A 13439-nucleotide genomic window follows, 5' to 3' on the forward strand; every position below is an offset into this window, starting at 1 on the left:
TGTTAATATTACCATGTGGAAATCATCAGTGGTTTGGGGAAACCTGCACGTAGCTTGAAAATTATGTGATAAAAATTGTTTTTGCTCCTTTTCTCTAGCTTTATCAGAAAGGCAGTAATTTTATAATACCAACCTAAACATCTCGAAATGTCACAAACCAAGAACATTAATTTCCCTAAGGAACTGTAATTATACATATACATTTATCTGCAATTTGAAGAAGATTGGCTGGCGAAGATTCTATTACAGCCTATCCACCCCAATACCAGAAATTCTGGTCGAGTTCGCGATTACATGGAACCATATGCCACGAGAAGCATTTCAATTACGATCTCTAAAACCTCTAGCTTAATCATGGAGGCCATGATGAAATCCGTGATCTCCTATCAAGGATGTGTTACGTGTTTACAGAGTAACAATTACAACGTTTTTTTATATTTTATCTTTGCTCCGATATTTTACAAATTCCTTATAATCAAAACTTTTTAGAATAGTATTGTTTTATTCAATTTGATCTATGCTGCTCTCATTTCTACTACAGTTAAACACAACACCGTTGTTCAATAGGTTTTAGTAATCAGTTCGGACTTAATCAACAAGATCTGCATAGCCCCTTAGAGACCTTTGTCAAAAAGTCTTTTCAGTAAAATTTTGAATTTATAGGGAGACATTTCAGATGCCAAGTTGTTTTCCCCCTTTTTAAATTCCTTTCGTTGTATTTGTTGATGATTGTTTTCTTGTTTACTTTTGCGCAGAATCCACATACCATAAAATTACTAAGTAAACACTGACGTTATCTGAACTTTTTCATATCGTTACTTATTTCTGTGATATGTTCAACATTAAAGGCTGTGCAAGTTTGTACGAATAATTGATGCTACTGAAATGATGTTTTATTTCTAACTTTTAGCTCCCTTTATCTTCTAAGATTATATTTGTTGGGTAAATGAACCGTTCAAAGCGAGTTTGATCCATGTGTAGTTCAATCGATTTGAGCGTCGGCCCACGTCACCTCATATGAATTATGCGGTACTATTCTCTTTACCCTTAGCGGTTTGGATTTCTTAGTAAGATAATAAACGGACTGGTTTGTGTTGACATGGTTGTGTTCTTGGACAAGACACTTTATTCTATTTTATCTTATGGCATGCGACTACCTCCCGTATGTTGTTCATTGAGGTAGGCCTCCAACCCCAACTCAAAATGACGTTCACGGAGCGATAAACCCAGTAAATAAACAAACAATATCGGTGTATAACTCACAGCATTACCCCGTATGTATTACACTGTGCCTTGGTATATTACATGTAACAGTGCATTATTATATTATCCCTGATATTGTTAAACGTGTTTATATGTATACATGTAACATACTATACATCTCGGTTTTCTATACTTAAGTATACATTTACTATGTCACCAACCTTTCCTTTTTGGATGGTGACCCATAAGCTTTATTTTATACACACAGTAAGAGTAGACTTTCCAAATTAAATAATAATTTCAAAAGAATAGCACCATTCTATTAATTGGACAGGGTTTCATTGTTGTGTTCAGTATTACAAAGGTGATTTGAATGCACTTTTACTTGAATGTTGATACAAAGGGGTGGGGGCAGCCAACTGCTGAAATCGCTTTTGCTAGTCGTCAATATACCGTTAGATTCCGAGGGAAATTTCTTTCTCGTAGGGAAATTACTCAATAAAGCACTGGAATACGTGTCTGAGAAAAAATAAATCTTTAAACTTCTACCAACATTCCAATAATCAAAGATTACCTTAAGGAATTGAAAATGTCAAGTTTAAAACGACATTTTCCAAACCAAATGAACAGATATACTTAATCGAATATTTGTCGTCTCGTTGTTTTCCTTAATTCTTCAACAGTGAGGAACAATTGACTTAAATTCCAATTCTTAAATATTTTTCCCGCTGAAGTCGGATACATGTTAATAAATATTATCATAATCGAGATTCAGATTGTTGAAGAGCAAAACCCTAAAATCTCTTAAATCACCTTCATTTCAAAAGAGTTCCTTTCATAAGTGCGATAACTCCCATGGTAACACTTAGTTTCTCTACTTATTTAGAGACGTTATATTTTACTAGCTCAAATATATCATATTCACCTGTCCCAATATGTTCATTTGTTTTCGTTCCTAAAAGTCATTATAGATTGGTGTTTAAACAAAAGCGAAAGATCAGTTAAGGATAGTAATACGTTCCTCAAAAAGATTTAAATATGGACAAACCTGTGTACAAAATGGCCTAATAAAAGGGGATAGTCTCAAAGGAAATTATCATGTTTGAGGAAACCCCTATAATGAGCGAGTGCTGAATTAATATCTATATTGTTGCTAGGCAATGGATGATTTCTTATCCTGGGACATGATATCAAAGATTTTACTAAATACACGTGAATAGCAGTTTACGGTATAAATTGAGAAATAAATACAGCAAGCTACATAATAACTTAAATTGCATCTTATCGCTGTTCCGTCCTTTTAGGACTTGTCAGCGATGCTGATGGTTTAAGTATTAAAACATATGAGGCAACATTCAAATCTAAACGGGGAGTTGCACTATCTGTAAGGTACCTAAGTCCCCAGAAATATAAATGTTCAGGAAGATTTTTGGTCTGTACAATGTATATTGACAACGGTTAGCGACTGGAAATAAAAAAAAAATATCATTGTGCCGTAGATAATAAATGAATAGTTTATACGATAAAACCCAACAATGAGCTTACAAAGACATGGCCATAGTGGTTTGAGATTTTAATGGGGCACTGTTGTTTTACTGTCAGCCTACAGGCGACTGTACTACTGGGATTAGATGATAAAGGAACAAGGAAGCCGTGTAACGCTATACTGATTTCTAATACTATGCTCCGGAGTACTAATTACAATTCTAACAAGTCGCTGTTTCGAACAGTATTAATACAACTCCCTCTTTCATATTTAATTGATGGTGTAAGCGAGGCTGCCAATAAGGAATGGTTTAAGGGCCAAAACGAATACGTCTATTTATAAATATATAGACAGTGTGAGAAGAGCAAAATGGTGATTATATTGAACAGTGGTAGTTTAAGCCATGGCCTATTTCTGCAATATTATACATGTACATTTTTTAACTTTGCTTTCACGTAAACCTTTTTCTGGTTCATAAGTAATTGCTTTGTCAATTAATTTTTTTTTTTTTTTTTTTGACGTTTTGCTTCAAAAATAATTACAAGCAAGGATATTTCAAATGACTACGTCCAAAAATGATATTGAAGTTAGCTATGACACAATAAAAAGGACAGCTCCGATTTCAGAAATGGCAAGGTCTCAAAATGAGAGTAGGTAACAACGGAACCGACCAAAACACATGGACCAACCTGCTTTGAATCATACAACAGAACACTGTAGAACATTTCCTAATGATATCCTTGAAGTTAATCATTCCATGTAAAAGACTTGATATTCTTTAGATTGAAATACTCACACTGGACGTCGACTTTGATCTCTTTCGACTCATCCTCGGCCACTCCATTAGACGCCACACATTCGTAGATCCCGTCACAATACCGAGTTATATTATGTATAAAGAGAATCTCCCCGGGGGTACCGATCGCTAAAAATAAAAGAAAAAATGAAGAAATAAAACGAAAAGCTGAAAACAAATAAACAAAGTGCTTGGTAGAGAAACATTGTTAGAAATTCTGAACATTTGTTTGTCTGACAGTAGGTTTACCATCACTCCAGCATCTACAGTGACATGTAGACGTGCCAGATGCCTTCCTCACAAGGAAAGAAAAGAAATGATCTACAATGTCCTTGAAAGAAAGAGAAAAAAACAGTATCCAATTTCATGGATCCATGTATGGGTAGCTTATTACAAGACCCCTGTACTGAGGTACTCTGATGTCAACACTGAGGAGTTTAAACTGTAATAAATGTACGTCTAAAAGTAGCATGATAGCATACTGTGAGGAGACTTATGGAAACAATGGATGATAAAGTCTGGTAGAAGGATCTTAATTTCATATTTATTGTTTGTATTTCGAGTCAGATCTGCGTGCAGTAAAACTGAAAATAGTAACAAATAACTTCCTTTTTAAACTGAATTCACCGAACTCCGTAAAAATAATACTAGTTGAAAACAACACGTACTGTCTTAAAGATTTGATTCAATCATCGACGTTTGAAGGATTAAAATTTGAACGTCCTTCAGTGTCACAATGATGGGTAAGTTACAAGTCCTTATATATTTGTAATAACACTACTAACAGTGCGGATAATGTCAAAACAAACCAGAAACGTTTAAACCTGTATTCATGTTTTAAACAAAGATTTGTAATATCGCAAAGCTTCCAAATATGTTTCCTGATAAAAATGGCTGTGTTTGTAATGATATATCAATGCAATCGTATGGAGGTATTGAAAAGTCGATATGACGTCATTACACGTACATTACATGTACATACATATATACTGACCTTCAGCATCCACCACTGACAGATGCTACTTCTTCAGAACAAACTGGTTTTTTTTTTTAATCAAAATCAGTTTTGAAGATTAAAAGGTACAGATTGATGTTAGAAATACTCCTCAATGATAATTACATAGATACATTCGATGACACCATTGCGTGTTTTTCACACGCAAAATGTAGATTCATGCGCATTATTCATATGACGAATGAGGAGATGACATCTGAAGAATGATCATTTTGAAATTGATGCCAGAGACACATGCATGCCTACGATCAACACAGGGACAGGGACTTCGTGTAAACATGACGACAGCAGAAAAGAGTGTACTGCAATAGTTTAGTCCATGTCTTATCTTACCAGAAACTAATGTACAAGACTTTTTTTTTTTTATTTTTGTATATGTTTGACACGATATACTTTTTAACAAAGTGAAGAAAAATGACAATGCACGTAACACGATAAATGTAAGTATTTTCGGAGGCTCTCTGCTTAAAATAACCAATAATTAGTTTATACTGTACATTTACAAACGACTTCACTTCCTTCGAAAAAAATACGTAATTTATCTGATAAACGTGTTCTTGTCAAAACATTATGACTGCGTATCGAGAACTGCTTTCAGGGTATTTTTGTCACACTCTATTCGGTAAAATTTACGGTTATTTATCACCACTGATGTGTTACCCTTCTATTAGGCTAGGTGTCGGGAAAGGCATCCAGGGGATAGATAAGGAGGTGTTAGTGCACTCCCAATGATAATGGTGAATATTGGTTATCAGTGGTGTAGCTGTGATATCGTGCCCATGCCGCTGGCACGGGTATCGTCTTCAGGTCGATACAAACATTTGGTGCGTCACCATGCCGGCAAATATGCAGTCTCACAATGTCAAGTAATACTCGTAGTCTGTCACACAAATCAGTTTCAAAATAATTTCCCTGTATGAATCTTACTGGAAATATGACTTTATTGTATTTCTGTTTTGTTCAATCAATTATAACCTGATATAATTGACAAATGTTGTAATAATTTCAAATTAATTCTCCTCTTCCATTGAATACTTTGTTATAGAGTAAATGAATGTCACGTTTTTATCAATCGATGCAACATTTAACAAAACAATTAAACTAATGCTATATTAATCACTGCTGGTGAGAATTACTGTTACATACATGTACACTTACACGATTGCATGATTTGTAAACCTTTATTTTGGAAAAATTAAGCCATCAAGGTAGTTTCAATGTGGGTGTTCCTTTAGACTATGGATTTGTTTGTTACCATCCCCAGTCCTCGTTTACTGTTATCATCACTCGTTTCTCAAGTTATTGTTGTATTTACTATCTATAATTTGAGTTAGTGAAATCCGCTTCTGTACTACCTGTAATAGGCACTTCGTGTGTTTTTGGAGGACGTTACATGTATGTTGCTATAAAGGAAAGGAAAGTTCATTTGTCCATAATTTATGTAAAGGAAACATCACACAGATTAAAATGGAGATATACTTGATAATTAGTGTAATTCAAAATGTCCAAATGTTATTTTATATTTATCACTTTTCTAATATTTATTTTTTAGTATTTTGCAAATGAGCTTTGGGCCAAGTGTTCATGCTAGTGAACTTCTACGATGCTTTTAAAACATATTATGACCTTTTCAACTACCTAAGTGCCAGGAACTATCTGTCATTTGTCACCGACGTTCCTAGGCAGGGGATTATGATGGGAATGTATTAAGTGCACTTGTATAGTTCAAATATAGTAAACATATCGCGTAAATTATTGATATACTCCTATTAACTCCTATGAAATATTGGAGATATGGAAGTCACCATTTGTCATGCACTAACAAGCCTGGAGCTATGATATATACCTGGATCAATATCAGCTCCGGCATTTTGGACAAATGTCAGCTTTGGTAATTGCCCCTATCTTGCAATTGTCCTGTGGTTCCAACGACAAGGAATACCAAGAACATTAATCATCTGACGTCATTAATTTTGTAGAAAACGTCTGTAAAGTGTGCGCATGTGCTATCCGTTCCCATTAAAAATAGTGTCATTTCCTATCATGTTATGTAAAAGACTAATTGCAGCTCGTATCTCTATATTTTTTGTTCTTTTTTTCTTACTTTGAAGATGGAATATGTTTCCCGTATGCCACACTATTTTATGAACCGGTTATTGGTTCACCACAGTCCAACGATGTCTGTCTAATAGTATAAATCAAAATAATCGAAATGAAACAAAATTTTGGATGATCTGTCATAAAAACATTATATGTGAAATGGTCATAAAGCGTATCTCTGATTATGAATATGAAGTTACCTATGTCGCGAAACAGGTTCACACAAACATATAAGGAACTTGATATTTGTGCATTTTTTTTTACCTCTAATTCATTTTTTTCTTCCTTTTTCAATTTATTAAGCGTTTGTGATTAGTACGAATGGCGCAAACATAACAGTTCTGTGCTGACCGAATCATTCTACACACTTAACCTTATGTGATTCATGTTGACAAGTTATTTAGCCCTCCAAACTTTCCTTCAATACTGATGCAGATGTCGAATGCCGCCTCAAATATCAATCTTGCCAATGCCCTTTTCCCCTGTCTATTGTTTATGCCATTTTCGTACTACTGATCACTTACGTTCTTTTTCCATAGTAGACGTGTACTTGGTCTTCCGGTACCATCGTATGTTTGGCGTTGGAACTCCAGAGGCATTACAGTGTAACTCCACTGTACTTCCTTCGTTCACCACCTGGTTACCACTAGACCATTCCTCGTTAATGTCTGGTGCCACTACAAGGAGGAAGACCAATAATCAAACTACATTACAGGACATTAAAACCAACAGATATTTATAAATAAACAGTTTTATAAAGAGGACTTCTGCCTGGATATACACATTTTATATATGCCACCTTAATTAAACCTAAATTAGTTTAAATTCCTACAAAATATACATGAAAAAGAAATATGATAACCGTTTATATATCAAGAATTGAAATACGATTTGGTTACGTTATAATAAACACTTCACATGGTGAATCTAGTTCGTTTTGATACTAAATAATTAATGACAGTTTGCAAAGTTATGCAACATCACAAAGGCGTGTCTGATTAAGTAAGGACTGACGGGCCAACGAGTTAAAAGAATACCTAGAGGCGAAGTCCGATATTATGTGATTTATCTTAAAACCTTTCTTAAAGTTGTATTGAACAATCCACAAAAGATATGTCACGCTATTACAAAATACATAACACGATGTATATAACCAATAACAGACCTAAACCTGTGAAATCATTAATTTTCCTGTATACTCTATTTTCATGAAATTTCTGGATCTCATTAATCCAGTAACAATATGTCCATGAGTCAATAAAACTATTAAACTTGGACGTGAAATTTTAGGGTTAGTTAGTTTCTTGAGCGATTTTAATGAACGAAATTAAAAAGCATCTTTAAACATTACATTTACTCACTGTTATTTTTTTTTATTTCAAAGTTAACAATTTTCTTATTTTTAGAGGCATCACTTTTGTTGTGGAAAGGAACATGAAGATATTTGAACTATACTGTTACATACCGTCGACCCTGAGGTGTACTGATTTGACACTAACAGGATTTGTGTTGAGAGTACACCGGTACATGCCCCTGTCGTCATATCGAACCTTCCGGATATGGAGATTCCAATCAGGGTCATATGGACGCTCTACTGACATCCGGTCGTCGTCCATTAACCGGCGATCTCCATTTGATATCAATATCATCTTCGGACTCATCCATACCACCTGGATAATAGAAAACGTACTGATTTCGTTTCAGTTCAGATGCTACAAAATATATCTCATTTACATACAAAAAAATAAAATTTATATATTGCATATACAAACCTGTAAAAAAATATGCACTGTGCTACCATTTGACCACTGAATCAACTCTACATAAGTACCATGGCAAAATTTTGTTCGTGCAAACGGAGTACATGTATAGAAAATCCCATCTGCCGACTTCCTCTAATGTAATGAAGGCGACAAAGTTGTTCTAACAAATAGAGCAGGTATAACGCCAGTTAATGTGTGTGTACTGAACAGCCTGATCATAAAGCAATGATTTCTCAAATTGAAACACACGTTGGTAACCTATTTAAACTGATATGAGAGTATACCATAGGAATATGGAAGAAAAATAGGTGGTCTAGAAGGGAAAATAAAGCTTGTATGTATAAGTACTTGAGTGTCTAGTCTATGTTGCTTGATTGTTCTGACAAGAACCGCAACCGCAAACGTGTAAATATAATCAGAATCAAAACTCAGAGTCAATAAAACAAAATGATAACAAAAGAAAGATCGACATGGAGACTCAGGAAAAAGCAAAAAAAAAAAACAAAAAAATACTAGGTAATCCTGAAGAGTAAGCGTCTTTTGCTTCATCGACGACAGATGCTATGTAAATCTTGGTCAGTTAAAGTGAGTAATGTAACGTTCTCAAAGTTTTTTATTTATTTTTTTTTTTTTTCTCAATTTCGATTGCAAACTTGTCCTTGTATCTTAACACATTATTCAGTTGTAATGACGAACCTTTATCCGTGTGTTTAACAAATATTTTAGTAGATAGTCGAAGCATAGTTTCGCCGATTTGGCTGCTAAGTGAAGTTCATGTGACGTCAGCAGAAATAGTAAAATATATTTTTGAATAAGCGAATGAAAAGTTACCTTAATCAACGTTTTGATGTTTTTCGGTTTTCGAAAAACTTTGGTACAGTCTTTGGAGAATAACCAACATGGAGCTGAAAATACTAAGTATGTACTTGGTTTTTCAGTAATTTTATTAATATGTGTTTCCCCTAGTTTCCTTTTTATTGACCGTTTTCCATTAGGCGTGTTTGGCACCTAAATTGACATGTTTTACATGTACAAACTCAGAGCTTTAGCTGTGGAAACATGTCCGAAAAATGTACTTTCCATAAGTTTTTTAGTGTGATCAATAATAAAACAGTCAGCTTCAAGAGCGAATTTAATTTTGCATTGCGAAATGTTTTGAAATTGGTGCTGTAGTGAAATACGATTAAATTGTTTAAACCAAATTATTTATTTATTACAATGTTATTAGAGTCGGTAGTACCGATTGACCTACTTCAATAATTCATCGGTACAGCAGGAGCATTGCACTTGGAATAAGGCTTGTCGTCAGCTATCGAAAAGTTAGTTTGCAATAGAACGTTCTCAAACATGCCCTTGACAACACGGATTTCTTGTCGGCAATAAAGATGTATGATATTGATATTTATATTTTAAAATATATATATGACTTAAATGGAGTATTTATCATTAACATTTACATTTAATCAGCTTAGCCATCATATTACAAATTTCTAAATGTCTTCAGATTTGCCTATAAATATTGAACAGCTGAGAAACCTGAATGATCTTGAATGTGTGCTTGTATCTGCAATTTATCTATTGGTCCATTTATTGATTGCTTATTTCAAAAATAAAAATGGAATTGCGGTCGGTAGAGGAACAATTTACGAGACATTGACTTCAATTTTTTCATGATGTGATAAAATGTTTAGCCTAAACTTCGTTCATATCAACTTTTTAAATGAATGTAATATTCGTAATTTGAATTTTAAAATAAAAAAACTAATTATCTTCTGTATGGCAGAGATATTAATGAGAAAGGGTATCGATTTTCATTGTAAATCATCTGTTAATAAGATGTGAATACCAGAAACATTCTTAAATCATAAAAGCTGGAGTTAGATCAAACAAAGCTTGTTATTATAAATGCCTTTAATATATTTTCCAGCTTAATGTTTGTCGACTAATAACACGAGCCATATTTTAATGAAAACAACATCACGATCCAAAAATAGAATAAAAATAACAAATTGAAACAAAGATAAGAATATAACTTAACGTATTGTCAGAACGTCATATATATGTTTTGAAATCACATGATTTCAATCTGAAGTTAACTTCTAACACATCCATCAACAATGTGATTACGCTAGTATCATGAATGTTGTATATATGCTTATATAACTTTCGAAACAACGATAATGTCTTTAAATCTGCTCGTACCTATTGCTAAGGTAAAGACTCGTAACATGTGACATTGTATACAGTGGCAGTCGTTGTCCTTGAAGGACTGGGTGCCTACCACAGAAAATGTCTACCACCCCCGCCGTTGCATACTGTGCAATACCAATTTAAGCTTCTTTACAGAAATTACGAGTTTGGTATGAAACGATCCCCTACTAAGTCGTAATTTGCCAAACTCACTCGCTGACCAATTAAATCTCAATTAAGATTTGAAAATAATACGATCTACAATAAATCTTTCTTCTCTGCGCCACTCAACACTGCAATAACGTGTTTCCGGTAAAAGCCAGTAAATGGATTTCAATTAGATACTTTCAGGGACACAAAAACAAAACTGACCTTCAAAGTTATATTGTGTATATCCAATATCATAACGTTCTCTCCGCATATACAACATTTAAAAATATGCTGGTATTACAAGTCGAACGCGTTAGAGAGTGCAATATATAAAATTGTAAAATAATTGTGACGAGATATGTAAGATATACATGGGAATTTCTGCGTGAAATTGAAAGTGAAGATTTGGTTAGATAACTATGGAAATCGTTACTCTAAATCACAATCTCGTTCAAAAGGATTTTTGTATAACCATATACAAAAACAGACTGTCTGACTTTTAGTCTGTAGTTAAAAGTCTAGACATCATCAGGGTAAACACGATGGTTATCCTGAGGGACAATAAAGACAAGAAAACGCTTCAGCAAGAACAGGCAACCATGCGAAAACATATCCTAATCGGAGACAGGTCCTGACTTATGAATGCGCTTCGACGTAGTGTATTGAGACCCTATTAGAAAAGACATTTCAAGCATCTTGTATAAAGACATAAACAAAATGTCAACCTTAACGAATAAACGCTGATAGTGCCAACGGTGTATCACGTGATTGGTGATTTGTTACTTGAATAGGCTGGATCTACATGTTGACATATAATTCGATCGCTTCTGGTTTCCCCAGGTTACATCATGGATTTCACTAAAGAGTCCTAAAATGACGATATGGCTGTATGCTGTTTGATTAATTTCATGACAGAACGCAACCAAGACTCTATTTGTATTGGGATATGTATTTTCACGTGTTTGTCTTATTTACAATATTTCATTCCATGTCATTACCTCATAAACCATATCGGAAAAAATCGTGATACACCGTTTTCATTGTTTACTTGTCTAATCGAATTCCTGGTACTTACATTGATGTTTTCTGATAGTCGACTAAAGAGTCCTTTTTTCTGATAATTTTTGCTCGCGTTATATAAGCCCTTTCTTTCCATGTGGAAAGTATTCTTATACTTCAATGCATGTGTAAAAACATTACAGAAAAAAAACCAGGAACGCATATCCACCTTACAAATCAATGTGCGTGTGGTAGTTTAGGGATTGGAATCAATCCATTTAATAGCGTACTAACTTATCCATACCATAACTATCAAGATGACCCCAAAATAGATAAAATCGAATCCTCTTGGAAAGGTAGTGATTTGCATATCAGACCTGCAACATTAAACGTTTTCGCACACACGTATTTTGTATATTGCATCACGCTAGATATATATCACTTTCTGGTCACACTATTTGACTAACAATCTGATGTTGTAAACAGACGAGACTGAACTTGAAATGACATCAACGGCATTTACACAGTTACCCTGGAAGAATTTATGGAAGATAAAATCAGTGACATTAACTAAGAATAAGTAATGGCTAAAATTTGGCGCCTGTCTAAAAACACATAAATTTTTAACAATTTTGAACACTAGATCATTTGAATATTGCGCCAGAATTCTTGCCGTCATGCAACAGTAGTAAGACATATTGCTTGTGCTACTAAAACACTGGTCATGACAGTCCAAATATCTGGGAAGAATTGTACCAGAGACACATCTCGAGGAGTTACTTCAGTAAGATACAGGTATATAGGTATACACACAAATCTTTGTGGTTAGCCAATAGCGCGAAATTCATTGTTATCTCGTCCTATTGTGTCATATGAGAACGAGGGTCAGTGACAAAAAGAGGAATATGTGTCTTATGATGGCCAGGGATTCCGAAAGATGATACCTATACAGGTGGAACCATGTTTTCCACGCTTAAATTCAATGTCAGGAGGGATGACACTCAATAAATCAATAGGAAATGCGCTGTACAATTAGGTTTCATTAGGTTTTAACACAAATTATGTGTTATAAAGGTACAAACTCACTGATGTAATTCAGTGCATTCTTAAAAGTAATCTATGAAAGTACGAGTGTCAATAAGCATGTAGAACCAGTGGAATCGTTGCTGCTGATGAAGAAGCGTATCGAACATAAACGTAGCAGTAAAGTTCAAGGACATCTTCGTAATTGTTACACTTGATCGAAAACAATAATGAGTGTGTGAAGGCATAACGATAGAAATAGTAATAACGTGCTCTTGCTACTCAAGTCAGTAACCAAAACACAAATTAATATAACGTAATGTGTTGTAAAGCAACACATCCACCGAAGAAAGCTCATCATTGAAAATGTACAAGCTCTTGTCTACTGTGAAAAGTTATTATCTGTGGTAGGGTACGCTATATATTCCCCTCTGGAGATGGTTTAAAGTTAACTAACCATGCCCACTGAGTGAAGTGATACTAACTAAAGAAAGTAAATCTTAAAAGTAAAGACATTAGAATGCATTCAAGATAATTTTTATCATTTTTCCACTCTCACCACTGAAAACGTTAGGTAAAATATTCATTAATTTCCTTGTATGACATGTATAAGGAAATTCATAATTAATCAAGGTATTCTTATTAGCTATACAGACTAAACATAATTCCATTAGGAAATCAGTCTCTATAGAATAGCACTGTCTGCAATAAAAG

The 13439-nt window shown here is 34.2% G+C and overlaps 2 protein-coding genes across 9 annotated transcripts in view; one reads left to right on the forward strand and one right to left on the reverse strand.

The window, feature by feature from the left end:
• Window positions 1-13439, forward strand: part of LOC132562096 (protein amalgam-like) — a 414615-nt gene that overhangs the window by 49569 nt on the left and 351607 nt on the right. The window lies entirely within an intron of this gene.
• Window positions 1-13439, reverse strand: part of LOC132562081 (opioid-binding protein/cell adhesion molecule-like) — a 32489-nt gene that overhangs the window by 11682 nt on the left and 7368 nt on the right. The window contains exons 2-4 of the mRNA XM_060226810.1: window positions 8066-8270; window positions 7125-7277; window positions 3486-3614 (exon numbers count right to left, since the gene is read on the reverse strand). Of these exons, the coding sequence (XP_060082793.1) occupies window positions 3486-3614; window positions 7125-7277; window positions 8066-8270 (487 nt within the window). The remainder of the gene's footprint in view (window positions 1-3485; window positions 3615-7124; window positions 7278-8065; window positions 8271-13439) is intronic.

This window comes from Ylistrum balloti, unplaced genomic scaffold, assembly GCF_031769215.1.
Source record: "Ylistrum balloti isolate Yb309-2 unplaced genomic scaffold, AGI_CSIRO_Ybal_v1 Utg371338, whole genome shotgun sequence".
Taxonomy (NCBI): domain Eukaryota; kingdom Metazoa; phylum Mollusca; class Bivalvia; order Pectinida; family Pectinidae; genus Ylistrum; species Ylistrum balloti.